Here is a 25056-nt window from a genome sequence, read left to right as displayed (position 1 = left end):
CAGGTGGGCCCGGCATTGCACTACTTTCGGGATGGATCCACGTATGGCGAGCGCTTAACGCCTGCTTCACCTCCGCCGCAGGTGGGCCCGGCATTGCACTACTTTCGGGATGGATCCACGTATTGCGAGCGCTTAACGCCTGCTTCACCTCCGCCGCGGGTGCGCCCGGCATTGCACTACTTTCGGTATGGACCCACATATGGCGAGCGCTTAACGCCTGCTTCACCTCCGCCGCGGGTGCGCCCGGCATTGCACTACTTTCGGGATGGATCCACGTATGGCGAGCGCTTAACGCCTGCTTCACCTCTGCCGCGGGTGCGCCCGGCATTGCACTACTTTCGGTATGGACCCACATATGGCGAGCGCTTAACGACTGCTTCACCTCCGCCGCAGGTGGGCCCGGCATTGCACTACTTTCGGGATGGATCCACGTATGGCGAGCGCTTAACGCCTGCTTCACCTCCGCCGCAGGTGGGCCCGGCATTGCACTACTTTCGGGATGGAGCCACGTATGGCGAGCGCTTAACGCCTGCTTCACCTCCGCCGCGGGTGCGCCCGGCATTGCACTACTTTCGGTATGGACCCACATATGGCGAGCGCTTAACGCCTGCTTCACCTCCGCCGCGGGTGCGCCCGGCATTGCACTACTTTTGGGATGGACCCACATATGGCGAGCGCTTAACGCCTGCTTCACCTCCGCCGCAGGTGGGCCCGGCATTGCACTACTTTCGGGATGGATCCACGTATGGCGAGCGCTTAACGCCTGCTTCACCTCCGCCGCAGGTGGGCCCGGAATTGCACTACTTTCGGGATGGATCCACGTATGGCGAGCGCTTAACGCCTGCTTCACCTCCGCCGCGGGTGGGCCCGGAATTGCACTACTTTCGGGATGGATCCACGTATGGCGAGCGCTTAACGCCTGCTTCACCTCCGCCGCGGGTGCGCCCGGCATTGCACTACTTTCGGGACGGATCCACGTATGGCGAGCGCTTAACGCCTGCTTCACCTCCGCCGCAGGTGGGCCCAGTATTGCAATATCTTCGGGCCGAGCCGCAGCGGAGGTGAAATATTTTGCTTTTGGTTTGAGAGCTTTGACCGTCGTCAGCTTTCGCTGCCATTCCATCTTCACAGAGTGGAATGGTTTTCAATTTTTTCACTCCTTTTGGATGGCAGTAGTTATCGGCATCTGCTGGGGTGGGGAGGCCAGTTTTCTCATCGATTCGGTGCCTGCGCGATTAACTCAAGATGAATTCAGTTGTCACCATCTATTGCAGCAGGCAGGACGTAGTTCATTGTTCTAATTATAATATTTTATTTATAATGCCCAACACAATTTTTATGTCACCCAACGATCACGCGAATCGCTGTTGCTTCGTTAGTTCAACATTCTTTGTTTAGACTGATCCAAGGGCCAGGAAAGGGATTCGGTTCATAGTCAGCTGGTCTGTATGCTGATGGGACGAGTTGTGGCCGGAGAAAACGCCAGTTGCGTTTAACTTTTCCTTTAGCTTCATTATTTCCTCGAGTGACGGCTCGCCGTTACGCTGGCAGATCATCGGAACCATACATCCGCGATATGGGTCAGATAAGGTGGAAAATAATATATTGCGAAACATCGTGCATCATCAGACCCTGCAATAACCGTTCAACCCATAAGCAATATGACTGTCACCTTTTACCTCGTCTGGTTTTTTCCTAATTGTACAGCACTTTTCGTGCAAAATTGGCGACTGGAAACAAGAGTCACAACGGAATGAGAAATTAAGCGATCTACTAAGGGAGGAAGCCAGAGCGACAGCCAAACAGGGAGGAAAAGCGAAAATTGTTTGTGAAAATATTTGTGTATCAACATCTTTTTATTTAAAAAGGAAGTAGAGAAAACGCTACCGGAAGTGGAGAATAATTCCGTGTGTTTTGAATGACTCTTCTACAGTTATTAATCGAGCCGCCTGACGTAGCCACTTCCCTGCTGTGCTAATGGGGGTGTTTTTCTAACCTTCCGCGATGGGCGCAGTACTTCTAGAACCACAGCCTCCTGCGCTTAACATGGTTGTATGGGACTGGTGACCACGCATCGTTACGCAACTTCCCAAAAAAGAACAAGAGTCGGTTTTGACACTTGGTAGAGCAGTAAACGAGGGATACAAAAGAACTGTGATTGTTCCGCAAATATACATTTCTCTATACTTTTTCCAGTTCTAATTAAAAAAAAAGGCTACTAGAAATCTCTATTTTGCACTTTCGCTCATTAACTTGTTCTTGGCAAGGTTCTTCCTGCGCATCTTTCATGCGCAGGAAGAACCATGCGCAGGAAGGCCGATCGTAACAGCTCTTCCATGGCCCGGAAAATCTCGACTGGCCAGTGCTGACAACCGCTGGGCAGGAAGAGAATGGCTGGCGAGCAAGAATACGGCTTAGCTCTCCGCAACAAGTGCGCCCTTGGAATGCCTTAAACCATCTCACAACAACCGGCACAGAAGAGTCGATCCCGGCAACACAATACCACTCAGCGTGCAAACGCCCGGAATCAGCTGTTAACCCACCAGGCTTCCTATCAAAATTTCAATGCAAGCCGCTCAACTGGGAACCCCAAAATTTTGTGCCGCCAAAGCGAGCGTTCACGTTCCCCCTGAGTTTAACGAGATCTGACTGTCGTGCAGCACAAGAGCAAAGGTTTATGCACAACTAAGCCGAAGGCTTTCAGCTACCAATACCTGAACATAACTTAAGCGGCCTAACTTCAGGAACAGCGTGATCTTAACCTATCGCAGAGGCGCACATATCGCACGTACTGGTGCCACTGAACAGTCTGGTCAACTCCACAGGTACGTAATCACAATCGCGCTAGCTTTGTGGTCCCTATTCAGAACGCGTACTTGCGTCGTACGCAAATGTTTCATCACGCTTACTTACGTTTCTTCCTCTACTCCATACAGGACACGTACCTTAAACGAGAAACTAAACTTGCGTAACTTGCGGACTCCGCAGAATCCCTAAAGAAATGCGTCTTCTAATGACTAGTTCCGCGCACGCTTACTAGAGAAGTCAGAATGCGGCCGCCCTCAACACACACGAGCAACCCAGTCATAAACCTTCTGCTTCCTTCCGTCCGCACAGGACACGCGCTAATGGAACTAAGAACGCTTTTCCGTGCAAATTACGCACTTAATTACTGACAACCTACGCGCTTCAAATTAGAAACTCCGAAAACTCTTCTAAAAATAAAGAAGGTTAACTAATACTCACGCGCGTTACCATACACCGATAACCTTGACCTTCAGGTTACTCTCAAAAAATGCCTATTTACTCATTAATTAACACCTCGCGAAACTAAATGTTTACATAGAACGCATTTTTCTAATCTCGGAGCATCTCAAACAAAACATAAAGCTCATACCTTACTTATTGAAAGAAATTCTAGTCTCAAATCGCGAAAATTTTCAAAATGCTCAAAAATAAAACAAAACAATACGTTTTACTTCTACGGAAGCTCTCTTGGACTCCCGTTCGAAACGTTTACGACTGACTCATACTTTTGAGCCGTACTCGAGGTCGTCGCGGTTCGAACGATATTCTGGCTATCCAGAAACAACAAAATGGCTGACGCACTATCAGCTCCTTCAAGACGTTAGTCTCCTGCCGATTTGCGTCCTGGCGCCACGCTTTCATCACGAACTCGACAGACCGCGTCGCGACTCCCTACCACCTCGTCTCGTCTTGCCACCTTGCGCTCCTTCGCACTACATGCTGCACTCCCAAAAGAACGACGGAACGACGAGGAACGTAACTGCCCCGTGCCCTTTGTCCGCATCCGTGCAGAACATGCTTCTCGGTCTCTTTTTGACCGGTGGCTCGAACATGCTTGATGCGCACACGTCGTCAACGACGACCGCACCTTTCTTTTCCTTGCGCCCTGGCTTTTTGCGACTGTCGCCGTCTTTGGCTGCGCCACATTATTCACCGCATTCCGATCTTTACGGCACTTTATCTTTGAACTCCCTCTCATGCCGCCTTCTCGCGCCTTGTGCTGGCCGGTACACATTTCGTCGGCCCGGATCGCTCTCCTACCCGCACAGTCTGAGTGATTTTCATTTAAATCAACTCTCTCCTTGCCTCGACTGGCGGACAGCTCAACCGACTCTGGAACAATGCAGCTGTCTTTACTCGAGTTATGCAACTCACACTCTTGCGAACTGCCCTCTACTGCCTTACCCAGCTCACGCTGTGCATCGGCACACAGCTCGTCGGTCTCGATCGCTGTCTCACCCGCACAGTCCAAATGATTTATAGCTAAATCATCCCTCTCTTGGCGACCTAGACTGGCGGACAGTTGCATCGATCCCTGAACCATGCAGTTGTCTTCCGTTGAGCTACGCAGCTCGCAATCCTGCGTATTGCCCTCAACTAAATCGTCCAGCTGGCACTTCCTTTCGGCACGCAGACCTGACTCGACATGGGTGCTTGCGTCTGTCGTGTCAGCAGTACTCTGTACTTCGTTAACAACATTGTTAACATTACATGCGACGCACACGCATGGTGACTGTGCCGATTCAATCACAGCTGGCCTAGCTGTCTCTACAGTGCTCTGTTGGCACATCACCTCGTCGCTCTCACTACGGCCTGTGTTGCCACTAAGGCATCGTTAGCTGCTAGCACTTCGAGTTCACCTATGAACGTGCTGGTAATCTTGCAGGTGCTACTCCTTCTCTCGGCTTTCGACCAAAATCTGCAGTAGACTTCCTCCCGCTTTCGCTGCGTCCAGCTACAGATTTTTCAAGCCGCTGTTGACTTCGTTCAATTTCCTGCTCCAAACTTTGAATCTCTTTGTTCAATGCAGCAGCGTACTGCCTCATTACTTCTGTTAGGACTTTTTCCTGCGAAATTCTTTTCAGTTTCTGCCTAGCTTCTTCCTGTTTTTGCCTCAATTCTTCCTGTTATTGTCTAATTGCTGCCTGTTCCCATTTTTTGCTTAGAATTCGGTTACCTAGATGTTCGATGAATTTCAAATCATTGTCACTTTGGAGAATGGTTTTACGAATTTCTGCTTCAGTCAAGTCCTCCTCTACGTCTACCTCGATCGAGCTCTTCACACAACCACAACAGGCCAGCTCCCGTCAAACACAATAGGACCTTGGTCGCTACTTTAAGCTTTGACTCTGCTGTCACACAATACTTGCTGCGATACCCACGCAAATCAGAATACAAGTAAAAAATCCCCAGCAATTCAAATCTACAAATACAGAGAAATTAAAGCCTGGTAAATCTGACAGCCAAAACCAAACGCCTACCCACTCAAGCAGCACCATATCACCAGTCCTTCTCCGCCGTGTCCAGTAAGTTGCAAGAGGTGGTCAATCCCAAGTCGCCTCCAACTTGATCAGGATACCGGTCGGTCACTATGTCCCAAAATCCGTGAGCTCTCATTGCTGTCTACGAGCCGTAGGTCGATCTCACCACTGCCATCCATTTGTCAGGGTTGGTGGTCGTTGTAGGGAGGACCTGGCTCTTCGTCGGGACTAGGCGTACAGGATTTATTTACATTAAAACAAGAGATACATTCCGACAGTCTAGCGTGACTCCCAAATGGAGCACGCAAGACGAAGCATACAGCACACGAGCACAAGTATCCAAGCACCAAGCACACCGGATGGATGGATGTTATGAGCGTACCCTTTGGAACGGGGTGGTGGATTGCGCCACCAAGCTCTTGTTATTATACTTCCTAATGTCCTACCTAGGTTAAACAATAAAAAAAGAAAAAAAAGCACTATGAACTACCACACCCAAATTTTCTGATCCCCTAGTGCGAACTGTTCTTTTGTACGTCTCCATCTTTTGTCGTTTGCCTACTTTTCTTCCACCAATCCTCCTATCGCCTCTTACTAATCCCTATTGCTGACATGTTTACCACTGCTCTCGCTGAACCCAAGGGCTTCAAGGTGGCCAGTGGTGCCTAAATCGACCGCTGGGTAGACGTCTTCACATTCTAATAAAACATGCTCCATAGTTTCCCTAGCTTTACCGCAGCAAGCACATGCTTCTTCTTCCTTCTTATATCTCGCTTTATAGGTGCGTGTTCTAAGGCATCCCGATCTCGCGTCGAAAAGTAATGAGCTTCCCTTCGAGTTGCCATAAATTATTTCTTTCCTGATTTCGCTTTTTTGCTCTTATGTAGTTACTCATGGCAGGTGTCTTGTACATTGCCGCCCCCCATGACATTATTTCAGCCTCTTTGACATTCCGCTTGACGTTCTTTGTTGCTGGGTTGCTCACCCTACAAGTCGCATACTAGCTGGTAAGCTTTCTAGTTCTTTTCCTCTACTGTGAATCAATGTTTTTCCTGTACAGATACCTGAACACTCTCCATTTACTTTCTTACATATTCCTCAGCCGTTCTTCATACTCAATTTTACTGCGAGCTTGCCTCACATCAAAACTAGTCCAGCCCATATCACCCTGCACAGCTTCATTTGTAGTCTTCCCGTGAGCGCCCAATGCGAGGCGACCCACTGACCTTTGGTTGCCGTCGAGTCCTGATGGTACCCCTGATTTAAAGCAAACAACCGCATTTCCAAAAGTAAGTCCTGGAACCATTACACCTTTCCACATACCTCGGAGGACCTCGTACCTATTGTATCCCCACAGCGCTCTGTGCTTCATTATGGCTGCATTTCTCTTCCCCTTTACTGTTATGGTTTTTTCCTGTGTTTCCATATATCTATTGCCTTCGTTTATCCATATACCAAGGTATTTATATTCTGTTACCCAAGGTATTACTTGGCCCTGTATCTCCACTGTCTTTTCACTGTTTTCATTGAATACCATAACACCTGATTTTCTAACACTAAATTTCAAAGCTAAATTGTTGCCTTCCTTCCCCAGGTATCAGCCAGACGTTGCAAATCACTTTGCTTGTTAGCTAGCAACACAATGTCGTCCGCATAAAATAAACCTGGGAGTTGCTGCTCTACTACTGTACCCGCCTGTTTGTATGAGAGATTAAACCCGATATTACTTCCTTCTAGCGCCCTCTCCATCCTCACCATGTACATCATAAACATCAGCGGGGATAAAGGGCACCCCTGCCTCAGTCTCTTGTTTATATGCACTTTCTCCTCGCTCCTGATCCATTCCCATTCAACGCAAACGGTATTTTCTAGGTAAATCTTTCTCAAAAGCTGTAGACAATCGTTACGTAAGCCTTCCCCTTCCAGAATATGGCACAAAATGTTGCGGTCTACGTTGTCGTAGCGCTTGTAATGCCGAAAAAGGCCACATACAACGGTCTGCTTTCTGCTTTTGATATTTCAATACACTGAGTAAGAACAAACAAGTTATCATCCAAACGCCTACGTATTCTGAAGCCATTCACCGCTTGTCGAGCACGAGCACCCCCTAGCGGCCGACAAACTGCTGCTTAAAAAGCCTCTGTCCTCCATAGATCCCTAGGGGAGGGAAAACTGCGGTCCAACCTTAGGCCAATCGGACCGTCTACAGTCGTTGGGGCGTAGTCGAGCCGCCTTTGAGGGGGAGGGCTCACACACTCACATACGCACTTTGGATTTCCAGAACCTCAGTAGAGCGGGTCGTCCTAGCCAGGTGGTCACGCTTGCCTCAGCCGGCGCCTCTTAGTTCCAGAGCTGGCTTTCTCCGGCAGTCGCCACCAGTGTCAGCATACTGTGACGAATCCTGGGGCCCGAGGAAACTCACCGCAAAGCACCCTTTTGTTACAGAAGCTCTCTTGCTGCAAATAGACCATGAAGGCCACGGCAAATCAACCAACAAAACACGGTCCGCCAAACGTGGCCAACCCTGCTGCCGTCGCCGACTCTCCGAAGAAGGCGCATGGTGGATTAACGTTGCCATAGTCTCCAGTTCTCCGAAGGAAGTTCATGGTCGGTTAGCGCTGTCGTCTTCGCCGGTTCTCTGAAGGACGCCACCCCCGCGGGTTTATCGAAGCACCTGCAGCGGACTGAGATAGCTTTGCAGAGCAGTACCCCTGCAGGCCGATCGTAACAGGGTTTACGGGTCTTTATGGCGAATGGTGGGCATTAGTCACATTTGTACTAGTGAATGCTGAAATAAAGGAATGGAATGGAATGTGCCCTCCACCTCATTTGCATAGAAAAGTTGCCTTCGGTTGTCCCACCCCCCTCCCCCGAAAAAAAAATTCTGCGTACGTGCCTGCCACAGATATTAGCCAGACTTTGCAAATCACTTTGCTTGTTAGCTAGCAACGCAATGTCGTCTGCATAAAATAAACCCGGAAACTGCTGCTCTACGTACTACTGTACCCGCCTGTTTATATGAGATTAAACCCGATATCCCTTCTAGCGCCTTCTCAACCCTCACCATGTACATCATAAACAGCAGCCGGAATAAAGGGCACCCCTGCCTTGTTGATATCAACTTTCTCCTCGCTCCTCATCCCTTCTCATTCAACGCAAACGGTATTTTCTAGGTAAATCTCTCTCAAAAGCTGCAGACAATCGTCGCCTATAAGCATTCCCCTTCCAGAATATCCCACAAAATATTGCGGTCTACGTTATCACACGTTCCTGCAATGTCTAAAAAGGTCACATATAACGCTCTGCTTTCTACTCTTGATATTTCAATACACTGTGTAAGAACACATAAGTTATCCAAACGCCCACTTATCCTGAAGCCGTTCTGAAGTTCCCCCAAAATGCCATTATTCTCTGCCCATGCTTGCAGCTTTATTTTGATTGCCTGCATTGCTAACCTGTATATTACCTTATGCAAAAAATAGATGAGGCGTGCAGACAGGACACAAGAGTAGTAAAGTGGACAACACGAACGCCGACTATGTTGTCCACTTTTCTGCTCTTGTGTCCTGCCTGCACGCTTCACCTCTTTTTCGCATAATGAATTCTTACCAACTAGCTCAGCTTTCTGTCGTTCTAAAAATGTATATTACCGATGTAATGGTCAACGGTCTATACGCGTGAATTCTATCTTTCTTCCCCGTTACCTTTATAAATCAAGTTCATTCCACTTTGTCGCCAAATGTCTGGTATTCGTCTATCTTTTAAAGTTTTTCCCACTACTTTCACCAGAGCTTCCTTACTTTTTGGTTCTAGTTCATTAACCAGCTTAATGGGAACCTCGTCTAGCCCTGTGGCTGTGCGCTTAGGAATTTTTACTTGGCTTTATTCCAGTTGAAATTTGTCAGTACCAGCTCCTTTTTCACCTGGGTCGCCTTCATGCTCTTTTTCTTTTCTTCAAATACAACCTCGTCATTGCCTTGGAAAGGTTCGGCTGTTATTTTTCGGATCTAATTTATTGCCGCTTCTCCTTCCAGTCTGTTTCCATCTTCGTCTGGGATATGTTGTATTGTTCCAGACTTCCTGTCTAATAATTTTATATGGTTTCAAAGTATTCTAGGTGCGGCCTTCCTTTTCTTACGTATTTCTGACAATCAACTTTCACTTTCGCCTTTCTTTGTTTGCACCAGTATTTGAACCATAGATCTTTTCTCCCGGTATATTTCCCATTTACTGGCTACTTCATTCTGCGGCAACTGCGCTTTTCTGGCCTGCCTTGCTCTCGGGGTGCTTTCTGTCGTTCGGTGATCGCTTCCACCAGCTTTTTGGTTACTTTTTTTCCTTTCCAGCGAACATGTTGTATCTCTTTCCATATTTCTGTCGTCATTACGCTTAGAAGCTCATTATATTCCCACTTTTCACTTGGCCATTTGCCAAGTTCTTCCTCGACTCTTGTGATCATGGGTTTATGGTCACTCCATATATGCTGCTATACCCTTCCTCGTCAATGACCATTTCTCTCAAGTTATCATGAATTCCTTCTGTCATCAGACAGTAATCAATGGTCGATTGCCGGTTTCCTACTTCCCACGTGATCTGCCCTTCACACTTCGGCCCTGTATTCACGATAATGATTTAAGTGGGTCCAGCCAGCGCCGTCCAGCGGACGCCTTGGCAAGCGCCGAGGGTGATGCAAGAAATGCTGAAATTGCGGCTGTCGGGTGAGGACACTTGCATCGGACGTCTCCAGCAGAGCCTGCGTGTTTCATGAAGTACAGTGAGGGGACAATATATACTCTGTATATCGTGGCATGACCATCTGAGGGGCGTTACCCCATTTTACTGTGTAAAACAACTGCTCAATAAATCCCGGGCACTGGTGCTCTGGCAACCGCAAGCATGGGGCCATGCTTACACATGGTGTCAGAAGTGGGATTCATTGAGACCGACCATCGCCCTTTGATTGTTATCTGTATGAAAGCAATCGGTGACATGCCACCCAGGCTACAGCCTTTCTTTATGCGATTGCTCAGATACGACTTCGACCTGCAATTCGTTCCAGGAAAACAGCTCGTGCTCGCGGACATGCTGTCTTGAGCACCCAGCAATTGGACACGGATGCGGTTGTTCACCGCTGACGTAGAAGTGCACGCCGTGAATACGGTATCTTCACTCATCAGCGACGAAACATGGAAGCGTCTCGCAGCAGAAACAGCCAATGATAGTTATCTGAAAGTGGTGCTGCAAAACTTAATAACGAATGAGCCAATAGATGGTCCGTTGAAACCATTTTCATCTGAGCTATCTCATATTAAAGGTGTCCTATTCAAGGGGTGCAAGGTCCTAATTCCAAGCAGTATGAGGCGAGAGACTTTGCACAGGATTCACGAGGGTCATCTAGTAATCGGCAAATGTAAAGCTAGGGCTCGTCGTCTCGTGTTCTGGCCTGGCATGAACTCGGAAATCGAGGTGTTCGCTCAGAGGTGCGCTGCATGCCAAAAGTATGCGTATAACCAGCCGAAGGAGCCACTTATGATGCGTCCCGTTCCGGACCAGCCTTAGTATCGCGTTGGAATCGACATATTCCACTACGGCGGCAAGTCCTACCTGTGCGTCTATGACGCCTTGTCTAACTTCCCAGAAGTAGAATGCCTCAGAGACACTACAGCCAGAGCCGTCATTGACGCGACTAGTGCTATATTTGCTCGTTATGGCATTCCAATGGAGGTTATTTCGGACAATGGTCCCCAATTTTCGAGCAGAGAATTTGCCACGTTTTCGCGCACTTACGTCTTCAAACACATTACCTCAAGTTCGGGATTCCCATATTCCAATGGGTTATCGGAAAAGGGGGTACAGGTGGTGAAGATACTCCTAAAGAAAACGACCGAAGCTAAACAGGATTTCTGGTTGGCACTTTTGCCTTACAGGACTTCTCTCTTGCAGTGTGACCGGGCGCCAGCAGAGATCCTCCAAGGCCGCCAACTACGAACACTGCTGCCTGCCCTCGAATGTGGACCAGCCCACCAAGTTGTCAAGCACCGTCAGCTTCAAACCTCCGCGCAGCCACTAGCCCCGCTCCACGAAGGCGATGTCGTGCGAGTCCAGACCGGCACGTGGGCCACGAAAGCACAGGTTCCGAAACCGTCGACGTATCCAAGGTCGTACCATGTCATCACGCTGGAGGGGCGGTCCCTTCGACGCAATCGCAAACACATACTACCGACCGTGGAGGCCTTCCAACGTGACTTCATTCCCAACGGTAGCGACGCGGAACCCGAGTGCTCGACATCTGCTCAGCACAGCGACGATGCAGCGCCGAGTAATAGTGTTACGACAGCCGCGGACATGTTCCACAGTGTGCCGCCAACGCCAGCCAGTGTTACGGCAAGTGCGGACAGATCGTCGCCTACACCAGTCCCTGAGGCAAGCAAGGCCACCCCGACGACTCAAGTATGATCAGAACTTCGAAGAGATTTCCTAAACACGCTGTGTCAATGTTTATATGCTTTACTTTCGTTACAAATGTGTAACCTCGGGAGTCATCACTATACCACATCTGTAAATAATTGCGCTGTTTATTTTATTTTCCTTCTCGTAACGAAAGAGGATGTATCGTATCGCGTCTGGCACGTGTGCTGTGCATGATAAGCTGAGAGGGCGTAGTCCAACTTCTCTGTATATCGTGGTATGACCATCTGAGGGGCGTTGCCCCATTTTACTGTATAAAACAACTGCTCAATAAATCCCGGGCACTGGTGCTCTGGCAACCGCAAGCATGGGGCCATGCTGATACACGCATGCTGCGGTTCGAACTCGCTGCATCGCATGCAAGTCCGTCTACTAAGTCCTGCCTCCTCACACAGCAGCGTGGCTTTCAGCATTATTTTTGACAGGACCGTTGCGTTCACATTGCTTTTCGAAGCGAAAACTCCTAATATTTGAATCCATTTTCCTGCAACAAGAATATGGAAATATTTTTCCTCATGCTGATTAGAATTGAAAATGTTAGCTTAGGCATGACCGAGAAAGTTAAATAGGTTAAATAAAGGATGCATACAGTGTAACTTTATTTCATATTTCACCCGTGAAAGGCTGAAATATCACCACCAATCCATGCTCGGCAATATCGCTGGAGTGCTCTTCACCAAATTCTCCTTGGTAAGCGAAGCCTTCACTGACATTTAGGTAACATACTGAATCGTGCAGAAAAAAAAAATAATACTGAGCATAAATTTATACACTACGCTAATATTGCTACGGCACAATATGCGCGATCACGAAAGGCCAGCAGTGTGAAGACGACGACGACGATTAGAAGCTAGCGCGGGCTGTTGCCTCTTGGCCAAGCGCAGCGTATTTTCCTTGTAAATATATTTGTACATAGCTTTTCGTCTGCGTCTTCCTACGTAACATATCTGGTGGAGGTGGACGTTCCCTGTACCTCGTCACGGAGCTTCGCAGTGGACGGTACGTCGAGCCTTCCTTCATGGCTCCCGGCGACGACAACCCGACTCCGCCGGCTCCGACACCTGCTGCCACTTCGACGACCTACATCACTCTCCCCGCTCCCCGTGATCCTGGCGTATTCTCGGGCCAAGATGGGGAAGACGTCGATGACTGGATCAGCCTGTATGAACACGTCAGCCGCAATAACCGGTGGGACCCTACTATTATGCTCGCCAACGTAGTCTTTTACCTCGGTGGCACACCTCGAGTTTGGTATCGCACGCACGAAGATGAGCTCACCAGTTGGGATTCACTTAAGACACAGCTTCGAGACTTGTTCGGCAACCCCTACGGTCAACAACTTGCCGCGCAGAAGGCGCTTTCCGGCCGTGTGCAGACGTCAACAGAGCCCTATGTCACGTACATTCAGGACGTCTTGGCTCTGTGCCGCAAAGTTGACACCCACATGACTGAGTCAGACAAGGTTTCCCACATCCTCAAAGGCATTGCCGATGACGCCTTCAACTTGCTCGTTTGCAACAACGTAGCGACGGTGGATGCTGTTATAAGAGAGTGCCGCCGCCTGGAACTCGCCAAAAGCCGACGTATTGACCAGCAGTTTGCCCGTCTGCCCAACACCCCAGCGACATCTTCCTGTGCCGACGCTCCTCGTCCCAACAACACTGCCGATGTTACCAGGATCGTCCGGCGTGAGATCGAGGCCGCCTATCCGGCTGCCTTCGACTCCAGTCCCACCAACACATCTGCAGTCACGGTCTCACTGATCCAGGCAGTTGTCCGCCAGGAGTTTGAAAACATGGGTCTTCACACCATCTGCTCGGCCCATCGCCCTAATACCCGCCCGGCTTCTTCGATTTCGCCCCGTCCCGCATCTTCTTACCCACCACGTTTCCGCAACCCATCTGAATGGCGCACTGCTGACGACAAGCCTATTTGTTTCCACTGCCATCGAATCGGGCACATTTCTCGGCACTGTCGTAGTCGCTGGAGTTCCCCGCGCGGGCCTACTTATACTGCCTACTCTCGCCCCTCAGGTGGCCCTTCTCGTCCCTATGCCGCACGCTCCGATAATGCCGCCACTGATTCTCCTGCAACGAACCGCCCCTATTCTCGTTCGCCTTCGCCCCAACGACGACAATCTCGCTCTCTCCAGCCCCGTCGCGCCTATTCGCCGACTCCCTTCGGACGCCGCTCCCAGCCGGAAAACTAGACGATGCAGCGCCTCGAGGTGACGCTGCATTGCTCCCTACGCCGCCAAATCCTCTACTGACTTTGCCCACTCATCTGAACCTTCTTGACGTGCAAGTCGACGGTGTTTCTGTGTCTGCTCTCATAGACACTGGGGCGCATTTGTCCGTAATGAGCGCTGACCTTCGTAACCGGCTCAAGAAAATTATCACGCCCGCCACGACGCCTGTTGTCCGTGTCGCCGATGGCGGAACAGCCCCCGTAATTGGTATGTGTACCGCCCGCGTCTCCTTCGCCGATCGCTCAACAATCGCGCTATTCACAGTCATCGCCCACTGTCCCCACGACATCATCCTCGGCTTAGACTTCCTTTCCGCACATTCTGCTCTCATCGATTGTTCCGCCAGTACTCTCCGCCTTGACCTGCCTGTTCTGGATCCTGCTGAACCACACCCCAGTCGCCTCAGTTCCGCCGACTTCGTTCGCTTGCCACCTTCGGCACTGACCTACGTTGACCTAGTGTCATCCCCACCAGTCCCCGACGGTCACTACATCGCGGCTCCTATGCAAGACGTCCTCCTTACACATGGGATCACAGTACCCCATACAGTTTTATCTATTACGGCGAATTGCGTCTGCCTGCCAGTGGTCAACTTTGGCTTGACGACACAAGTGCTGCCACGTGGGATGTCTTTGGCCCAGCTTTGTTCATTCGAGGATCACTCAGTAGCATCCATTGCAGTAGACGACACTTCATCCGATACTCCTCTACCATCGCAGTCGGCAAATTGTACCATCGCTGACTTACGGAAAATGATTGCCCCCGACTTGCCCTCCGACCACGCTCGTGAACTCTACCGCGTTCTGTTTTCCTACCACGATATTTTTGACTTTAACGATCGTCCTTTAGCCCAAACTACAGCTGTCAAACATCGCATTAATACCGGCGATGCCCCTCCTATTCATCGCCGCCCGTATCGAGTGTCACCAGCTGAGCGTCAAGTTATTCACGCAGAAGTTCGCAAAATGCTTGCCAAGAACATTATTGAACCATCATATAGTCCATGGGCGTCACCTGTAGTACTGGTCAAAAAGAAGGATGGCTCATGGCGCTTTTGCGTGGATTATCGGCACCTTAACAGGGTTACCAAAAAGGACGTGTATCCCCTACCTCGGATTGATGACGCCCTTGACTGCCTCCACGGTGCTCGCTATTTCTCTTCTATTGACCTTCGCTCCGGCTACTGGCAGATTGCCGTGGACGATCTCGACCGCGAGAAGACTGCTTTTGTCACACCCGACGGTCTTTATCAATTCAAAGTGATGCCGTTCGGTCTATGTAACGCCCCTGCCACTTTTGAACGCATGATGGACTCCCTTCTTCACGGTTTCAAGTGGTCCACGTGCCTGTGCTACTTGGACGACGTTATCGTATTCTCCCCAACGTTCGCTACGCACCTCGAGCGCCTCTCAGCAGTCCTGGACGTTTTTCGGCGAGCCGGTCTGCAACTCAACGCATCGAAGTGCCAATTCGGCCGTCGCCAGATTACCGTCCTTGGACATCTCGTTGACGCGAACGGAGTGCAACCGGACCCAGGCAAGATCCATGCTGTTACGCACTTCCCTGTTCCGAAGTGTGTCAAGGATGTGCGCAGCTTCATCGGCCTTTGTTCGTACTTCCGCCGTTTCGTGAGAAATTTCGCCGCCATAGCACGACCACTAACCGACCTTTTGAAAAAAGACGCTCCTTTCCAGTGGGGCGATAACGAGGCCTCTGCATTCTCTCATCTAATCGACATTCTCACAACGCCTCCCGTTTTGGCCCATTTCGATCCTTCTGCGCCTACCGAAGTCCGTACTGATGCCAGCGGTCACGGAATTGGAGCAGTACTGGCACAACGCCAGCGTGGCCACGACCGTGTTATCGCTTACGCCAGCAGGCTCCTCTCACCCGCGGAGCGCAACTATTCCATCACTGAGCGTGAGTGTCTGGCCCTAGTTTGGGCGGTTGCGAAATTCCGCCCATACTTGTATGGCCGATCCTTTTCCGTTGTCACAGACCATCACGCGCTTTGCTGGTTATGCTCACTGAAAGATCCTACAGGAAGACTTGGTCGCTGGGCCTTACGCCTCCAAGAATATTCGTATACTGTCACCTATAAATCTGGCCGACTACACAAGGACGCTGACTGCCTGTCTCGCTACCCGGTCGACGTGCCTGACGACGCCGACAGTAGTAGCGCCAACGGCATTTTCTCTGTCTCTGCCTTCGGTAACATCGCCGATGAGCAGTACCGAGACCTATCGCTGCGAGCACTTATCGAGCGTCTGCGCTCTACACCTACCGACGCATCCGTTCGCCGATATGTCCTCCAGGGTGGCATTCTGTATCGAAGGAACTTCCTCCCTGACGGCTCTGACCTTCTTCTTGTCGTGCCAAAACAGCTACGACAGACTGTGCTCTTTGAGATGCATGACGCACCCACTTCAGGACATCTTGGGGTTACCCGCACGTACGACCGCGTCCGCCGCCGCTTCTATTGGCCTGGTCTCGCTCGCTCCGTTCGACGCTATGTTGCTGCCTGTGATCCCTGCCAGCGTCGGAAGACACCTCAGGTGCTACCTGCCGGTCATCTCCAGCCGATCACCGTCCCTGTGGAACCGTTCTTTCGTGTTGGATTAGACCTGCTCGGTCCCTTTCCCACGTCATCTTCTGGGAACAAATGGGTAGCCGTCGCGACTGATTACGCCACCCGATACGCTATCACTCGGGCTCTCCCTACCAGCTGCGCCACTGACGTCGCGGACTTTCTCTTGCGTGACGTTATCTTGCTTCATGGCGCCCCGCGACAGCTGCTTACTGACCGTGGTCGAAACTTCCTCTCGAAAGTTATCGCTGACATTGTGCGTTCCTGCTCCATTCAACACAAACTGACTACTTCATACCATCCTCAAACCAATGGCCTGACAGAGCGGTTAAACCGTACTCTTACCGATATGCTGGCCAAGTACGTTTCCAAGGACCACCACGACTGGGACATTGCCCTTCCTTACGTAACATTTGCGTACAATTCTTCCCGGCACGACACCGCCGGATTTTCTCCCTTTTATCTACTGTACGGTCGCGAACCTACCTTGCCCCTAGACACGGCACTTCCTCCTGCTGCGGTCTCAACAAGCGAGTATGCGCGCGACGCCATCGCCCTCGCTGACCATGCACGCCAGCTTGCCCGTGCTCGACTGACGGCCTCACAGACCACTCAGCAGTGTCAGTACAACGCCCGCCATCGTGACGTACAGTTTTCACCTGGTGCGCTCGTGCTCCTGTGGTCGCCCTCTCGTCACGTCGGACTTTCAGAGAAGCTCCTTTCGCGATACACAGGGCCCTACCGCGTGCTGCGCCAGGTGACGCCTGTGACTTACGAAATTGCTCCTGTGGCCTCAACCTCGTCCTCTCCTGTGGCATCTAGTGATGTCGTACACGTCAGTAGGCTCAAGGCCTACTACACTGCTTCCGAGTCCGATCTTTAGTCGCTCCGGGACGGCGCTTTTGCAGCCGGGGGTAGTGCTACGGCACAATATGCGCGATCACGAAAGGCCAGCAGTGTGAAGACGACGACGACGATTAGAAGCTAGCGCGGGCTGTTGCCTCTTGGCCAAGCGCAGCGTATTTTCCTTGTAAATATATTTGTACATAGCTTTTCGTCTGCGTCTTCCTACGTAACAATATTATAATAAGGCTGTCATTTGAAACAGCGTGCTTACAATAAAAAGTAATATCATTCCTGATGATTTAACGTTGATGTGCACACTCTGTACCATGTCGGCTGAACTCATCCATTTCTCTCGTTTTTTTTTCTCTCAGCGTTTTGAAAACAGCATGGTTGAAGCCAAAACTGAGAAATTGGAGAGACTCCAGGGAAGATTTACTTTATTTCCGTATGCTGCGTTTTTTTTTTTAAATTCGAACTTTTTTTTTTTTAATGTCGCCTGGAGCACATAGCACAATTCAGCCCGTTGCGGTGGATTACCTGAAGAGGTGGACGACTTACTTTCGCGACAAATCGCAATCGTCCACTGTAAGGCACATTGTGCAATTGCAAAATTAAAGCCGAGTACAAAAGTATTATCTACTTAGCAGCAATCCCAAGACTAACGCCATTCTCGAGATATCCGCCTCTACACTCTTAGGCAAAGTTACACCCTTTGGCTTGCCCCTTCTGCCACACAACAATAATCGCTATCGGCCTTGAGGCGTTTCCTTTCTTTAACGCTGCGAGCCCGGTACTTTCCAGTAACGAACGGCACGCGCGTTATCAGCATAGAGCAGTTTACACCCTTTGGAGTGCCCCTTCTGATAACGCGCGTGCCGTTCGTTACTGGAAAGTTCCGGGCTCGCAGCGTTAAAGAAAGGAAACGCATCAAGGCAGATAACGATTATTGTTGTGTGGCAGAAGGGGCAAGCCAAAGGGTGTAACTTTGCCTAAGAGTGTACATAAGCTAAATATACATTTGAGTTATTCTTAAGATCAATCTGAACTGCTGGGTGCACACTCTGTGGAAACTTAACTGGAACTTTGATGTGTTTCGTAGCGCCACTTCAGGGCAGCATGTCTCGGAAGTGGTGCCAGACTTGGGACTTCTGCTTGGAAAACATGACTTCAACCTTGCTCGGCTTCAGTTTCAGTACTGCAACACCTGCCCTAAATCGAATACCTATTAAAATTAAAAAAATATACTCTTAATATTAAAAATACTTATTAAGTTAATTAGTGAATCTTCTTTGATTAGCTACATGGACATTGTGACTTATCGCTCAAGTGACGTCCGCTTCTGCCATAAGTACTCCTGAATATGTGAAGCGGCGCTATATTAAAAAAAATCTGTTCTACGACGACGACGACGACGACGACAACAACAACAACAACAACAATAATAATAATAATAATAATAACAGGCAAGCTTTCGCGCTGGCTAAAAAATTCGCACGAGCCATTATAACGTGACAAACTATAAATGCATAGAAAACAAAGTACACATTATTACACTCCCGCAGACCAAATTTATATATTGACTTTCGTATTCAAATTAATTCCTGTTCACTTGAGTGCACACCTGTCTTCAGGTATCTCGGAGGGACGTTGTACTGCCATTTACATTGGAAGGATCAAATTGACTATGCATGTGCGAAACTGGCATGTGGATGGTTCATTCTTTTACAAGCACGAAATTACTTTGACGGACGGAAAAAACTTTAATGGAAAAAGGACCTGCGAGGTTGCCAGCCCGGGCTCAGGCCACCCGGGCATTGTGTGCGGTGAGGCATAGCCTTTCCACCGCTGCCCGGGCCCGCTGGATAGCCCATAATTGGTCGTGTAGTTCTGAGCTAGTCAGAGCGCTTAGCCATCGCTCCTCGAGAAGGTCCGGTTCTATCTTGTCCTCTACGTATACTGAACTGATCTGTGTGCACTTCCACAAGATGGGTGCCATGTCTGCGTGTTCGTGTTTGCAGAGCTTGCAGCTTGCGTCTGGATATTGTGTTGAATTTATTCTGTTTAAGTGTACTGGGTTTCGGAACGTTCTGGTTTGCAATCTTCTCCAATCTGTTTCTTGAGACCTGTCGAGTTGTTTATGGGGTTGTGGGTATGCTTCTCTTTGTTTCGTGTAGTGTGTCAGTATGTCGTGGTACGTGACCAGTCTGTCCCTGTCGTCTTTTATCGCTTCTTCGTCGTCGTCGCCTCCTCCGTCTTCTCCATCGCCTCCGCCGCAGTCCTTCCCCTTCCCCGGGGGTTGCGGGGTGTTGAGCCGTCACTGTCCGTGCCGCGGTGGGTTAGTTTTCGCGCGACTCGGTGGGCCCTCTCGTTGATATCGATGCATTCCGCATTGCGTATTTTACATTCATACACAATGTTTTGTCCTACTGCGTCGAATCTTGGGGTTGGACGTACAAAACATATATCTCAATCCTGTAATAAAATTGCAAAAACGAGCACTCAGAATGATTACAAAATCTAGGTGTGGTCCATACCAGTAAGCCACTCCTTAATAACTTAGTGGTGCTGACATTTGACTCCTTGAAAACAGTTTCGGTCCTAGCCTCTATTATACAACTATCCATTTCATGTGCCAATATTTCACTCCTCAGATCGCATCCCCAGAAGTGTTGTAGCTTGGAATTTTAACTTACCAGTAGCAAATAATGTATATGGAGAACGCCTAATACAGTTTCTCAGAGGCAAACATTGGAATGAACTTCGCTTCACATAAGAGAGGCTGCTCATTTTCCGTCTGCCATATTTTGTGCATGACGTTTCAACAGGTTGACGTTTTTAATAAAATATGTATACCCTCAGTGTCACAAAGAAGGTGTATCCGGACCCGCCGTGGTTGCTCAGTGGCTATGGTGTTGGGCTGCTGAGCACGAGGTCGCGGGATCGTATCCCGGCCACGGCGGCCGCATTTCGATGGGGGCGAAATGCGAAAACACCCGTGTGCTTAGATTTAGGTGCACGTTAAAGAACCCCAGGTGGTCGAAATTTCCGGAGTCCTCCGCTACGGCGTGCCTCATAATCAGAAAGTGGTTTTGGCACGTAAAATCCCATAATTTAATTTTTTTAAAGGTGTATCCGCATTTTTCGGCAACATCAGCGTGTTAAAAAAAACCCATTTGTATGTTATTTGTATAGTCAATTTTGCATTTAGCGACCATCCGTCACTTCGTCGTGCCTCACCGTGGGGAGTCATTGCCCCCTGCTTCTTGGAACCGAAGGACCGAAGCGGCTGCCCGACTGGGGTGCCACCACAGCCACTCGGCAAAGCTGCTTTGATTTCGAAGTCGACTCTCCTTTCTCAAGCTGTCAAAATGTGGATTCCTTGCTACCGTCAAACAGAGCTCCCAACATGCTTACAGGTGTTTTTTTTCCTGCATCATATACTACTAAAGCGCTTGTTAAACCTATATTATGTATTAACTGTAATCGTTTTTTTATATTGTACCGATTTACCTTACTTGCGCTAACACAACTTTCATGTACTTGGCCAGCTACTGGCTATGGCTACTATAGCTATTGGTCTAGACAGATTTTGTGTATTTTTCTGTGATGTAAAAAAGAAAGAATAAATTGAATTACAGAAAAATGATAGGGCGCTCTTGTCGGCCCCTTGAAAATTTGGGGGATGCGTATAAAGTTACAAAAGTACCAGCAGAGAATGAACGATGGCTAAAGTATGGATTGCGGGGTGAAGCAACTCACCAAGTGTGTCCCATGTAGTACAGCGATTTCGCACCAGTTGACAACGATATCAACCAGGTGAAGTGGGTCTTCACCGCAAGAATAAGGAAACGACGACGAAGGCAGGCATCGTGATGATGAAAAAAAAAAAATAGAAAAGGATGTATTCACTTCATTGGTACGTGGTCGTGATTCTATCCGGGTCTCGAGCGGTTCAGCCTAACTCGCGATCTTGTGGTCGTCGATGCCATCTAGAAAAACTTGGGGAACTTGTGGAAGTGTCAGTGCCTTTGTCAGTTTGTGAAGTCGACGAGCTCTTCCCTTTCGTGTCTCCTCCTTTGGGTCCTCCCCTGTTTGCCTGCTCAGGGCGTAGAGGAGTGACGCTTTTTCGGGGAACATGGGAACACCCGATTGAATGTTTCCCATACTTGAGAGGTCGAAGTCCAGGCTGATCCTAATTAACAGCCTTTTCTGGGACGAGACAAATCGTCTCGTCATGGGAAAGCACGCCTGAATGTTTCCGACACTTGAGAGGTCGATCATAACATGCAGCACGCAGGAGATAAGTCTACCAAAGCGGTCTATGTATAATTAACATGCTCCGAATGGAACAAAAGTATTTATAAACTGCATCGACTCCTCGCTTGTAGCACACTGCAGTGCATGTGCAGTTGCATGTGGTAGTGGTTTTCGTAACACAACCATTGTGCATAGGCGCCGTAATCAGATATATCGTGAAGTAATCAAGGCATACCACATCTAAACAAAAGGCGTAACATTGGTTACATCAATTTTGCTTAGTGCTAAAGTGTTCCTTTTCTTTACAACCAAATGTCTTGTTTCCTAAATAGTTTGCTTATCATTGATAAGCTTCTGTGTTACCCCTTTCTTTCTCTCTTACTGTTCTGATGCCCCCTGTCTCGTCTGTGTTTCTTTCAATTATAATAAAAAGCTGGAAGCCGATTGAACCTAGATGAAGTCGATCAAAGACAATGTCTTCCCGAGTTGGTGAGAATGTGGCGGCGGAGGGACTGCGCACGACACTTTATCGCGTGAGGGGAGTGGGAGGAGCGTCGGACTGCTTCATTGTTTTTATTGCACTATCTTCGGTACCGGCTTACGAAAAAAGCTACGAACCCAGATATACGGAAAAGTGGAGGTAACTCGCTAAGGAATTGACACTTTCTTCAAAAACAGTTGTGAGTAAGCGCTCGTGTCATCGTCGTTTATGTTGTCCGTGTCCCGCTCCCGCTCCTTTTCGCTATCATTTCAGTTTTATATAGAGAAAGATGTAAGCCATATATGGTTGTTTCCTGGCTATAACTGCAGTTTTATTAAGAACATTTTACTCTGAAACGACGCCAATTTGCAGGTGCTCATTAACGCTGTTCCGTGTGAGCGCACAACATGATGCCACGACTGCAGAGGCTAGTGAACCGGTGTCAGCGAAGAGTTGGCGCCCATGGCACATGGCGGCGGCGACCACGAGAGAGCCGCTAGCTTTGTCTGGTACAGTACTAGTGTGTAGGTGACCACGACACCGACCATCTGCAAGAGGAAAAGCGACACGGGCAGTCAATATCTTTGGCAGTCAATATCTATGAATAGGGCAACAGCGCATTGTATCGTCATCTAGTACGTTGCATTCGTTCAAACGAGGGTAATGCATTCATCATCAGTCTATTTTATGTGCACTGCAGGACGAAGGCCTCTCCCTGAGATCTCCAATTACTCCTGTCCTGCGCCAACCGAATCCAACTAGCCCCTGCAAATTTCTAATTTCATCGCCTCACCTAGATTTATGCCGTCCTCGATTGCCCTTCCCTTCTCTTGGCACCATGAGGCGTAGCCAGGGTGGGAGGCTTATGGGGCCTCAGCTCCCCCCCCCCCCCCCCGAAATTATTTCATGCTGTCCATGCACCGCCGACCAAAACAACCCCCGGTGCCGGAAATCATTCTGGATTTTGTCGAGAATGTCTTTTTCACGCTCGAAAAGACATCTCAGCGTGTACACTATGATCTCGGGCTGGATTTTGCGGCAACGCCCATGCACCGGGAGTCACATAACGCAAGGAGCCCCTTCCGAGCACAAAGTTTGAAGGACGTTTTGATAGCGAGCGGGCTCGTCGCAGTATCTCGCGGAGGTTGCAGAATATACGAAGCGCATAGATTTCAATTCCGAAACTTTATGGGTATAAAGTTCTCATAAACTTTTGATGCGAAAGTACATTGACATTTCTAAAGTCGTGCTTTAGATTTTCAATTCCGGAACTTTGTGGGTTTAATGTTGTTATAAACATTTGACGCCAAAAGTGCATTGACTTTTCTAAAATCGTACATCGGAACATACAACTATAGACAAGCAAGATCAACACACTATCAGACAAGTTAACAAGGCACGCAGCGAGATCCGACGAGACAATGCGTTGTGGTGGTTCATTTGTGTCGTCATGTCAGAAAAAAAAACACTAACTTTTTTTTTTTCATTTGCGCCAAAGCATCGCCCAGCGTCTACGAAGGACGCCATCAGGGACGGCTTTTGATTTCGATCTGTGGATTTCATTAAGTTGCCCTCAATTATTACTCGATAACGGCTTTGCTATCCACACTCATGGGCTACCGCAGCAGCTCCCAATCGAGATGTGCTTACGTGGTAAAACATATACATGGATATGTTGGTTTTGCACCTTGACGCAAAAGTCACGACAGAAGAATTGAGCAAACTGTCTCTGTGTCATCGTCCGTTAGCATGCTCTGGCCGAAGCTGCTCGCAATATTACGTCAAATTTACTGGCCACCGGGTCACGTACACCCTTGGGTATGACATATACAGTACTTGCAGTTACTTCCCAAAGTAGTCGCCTGTCATGGTTATCCACGTGCGTGAAGGAAGACCGCTATTTAAAATTATTGTGCAGTAATATACGCGGGATTTGTTTGTTCTCCATATTGTCTACCGTGTTGCCGTTCCGCTTTATAATATAGCCGCAATGTAGACTAACAGGTATCGAATGCCATGAAAGCTACCCACATACTCAAAGACCTCGCGCACAACTCCTGACACTTATATTCAAGAGTTGTGCGACTGCCAAGGACATCCTTAACGAATGTTACATAATACATTATGGGGTTTTACGTGCTAAAACCACGATCTCATTATGAGGCACACCGTAGTGGGGGATTCCGGAATAATTTGGACCGCTTTGGGTTCTTTAAAGGGACACTAAAGGTTAATATTAAGTCAACGTGGACTGTTGAAATACAACCCCAGAAGCCTCGAAACGATTGTTTCGTGCGAAGAAGAGACTTGTTTTAAGAGAAAATGCGTTCTGAAGCGTCCGCGTACCTCTAGCACAGTTCAAATCACCCGCCTTCCGATCGAGGAGTATTGACGTCATGGTCTCATAGTGACGTTGCGCCGTCGGTGAGTAAAACCATAGTAAAACGGCTCCCGCAGACGGCGCTACGGCTTTTCTGCACAAAACGCAAACGCACGGCCAGAAACAGAGCCAATACAGAGCCGACAGTAGCGCGAAAGCGGAACTGTGGTGGCTAGCGGAAGGGAAAGCGCACGACGATAAGCTGGTTCTTTATTCCATGACGCTAACTTCGACGCTCGTTGCAATGGATGACCCTGACAACGACACATTAGCTCGCGATGCTGGGCTCGAGTTCAGCGATTTAAGCACTGATGAACGTGACCTGCTGTTGAGGGCTCGAGCTGCCGGCGTCGTTGCGTACTACTACGACGACGGCCTGCTTTGAAAGGCGACTTCAGTAAGTCGGCGTTGAACTAGTAATCCTCTGGACGAAAGTGCAGCGAGCACACTACGTGATTTCTCGGCTATTTGCCAGCGCGCTGTGGCAGAGGTACGGCACTT

The 25056-nt window shown here is 49.1% G+C and overlaps 1 protein-coding gene across 2 annotated transcripts in view; it reads right to left on the bottom strand.

Moving 5' to 3' along the window:
* Positions 1-22486: 22486 nt before the first annotated feature.
* LOC126548130 (uncharacterized) overlaps positions 22487-25056 on the bottom strand; it is a 140836-nt gene continuing 138266 nt past the window's right edge. For both annotated transcript variants that reach the window (XM_055063265.2, XM_055063267.2), the window contains exon 5: positions 22487-22723. In XM_055063265.2, the coding sequence (XP_054919240.2) occupies positions 22604-22723 (120 nt within the window). In that variant the 3' untranslated portion in view covers positions 22487-22603. The remainder of the gene's footprint in view (positions 22724-25056) is intronic.

Source organism: Dermacentor andersoni, chromosome 1 (genome assembly GCF_023375885.2).
Source record: "Dermacentor andersoni chromosome 1, qqDerAnde1_hic_scaffold, whole genome shotgun sequence".
NCBI classification, from domain to species: Eukaryota; Metazoa; Arthropoda; class Arachnida; order Ixodida; family Ixodidae; genus Dermacentor; species Dermacentor andersoni.
This window is presented reverse-complemented; position numbering and strand designations above follow the sequence as displayed.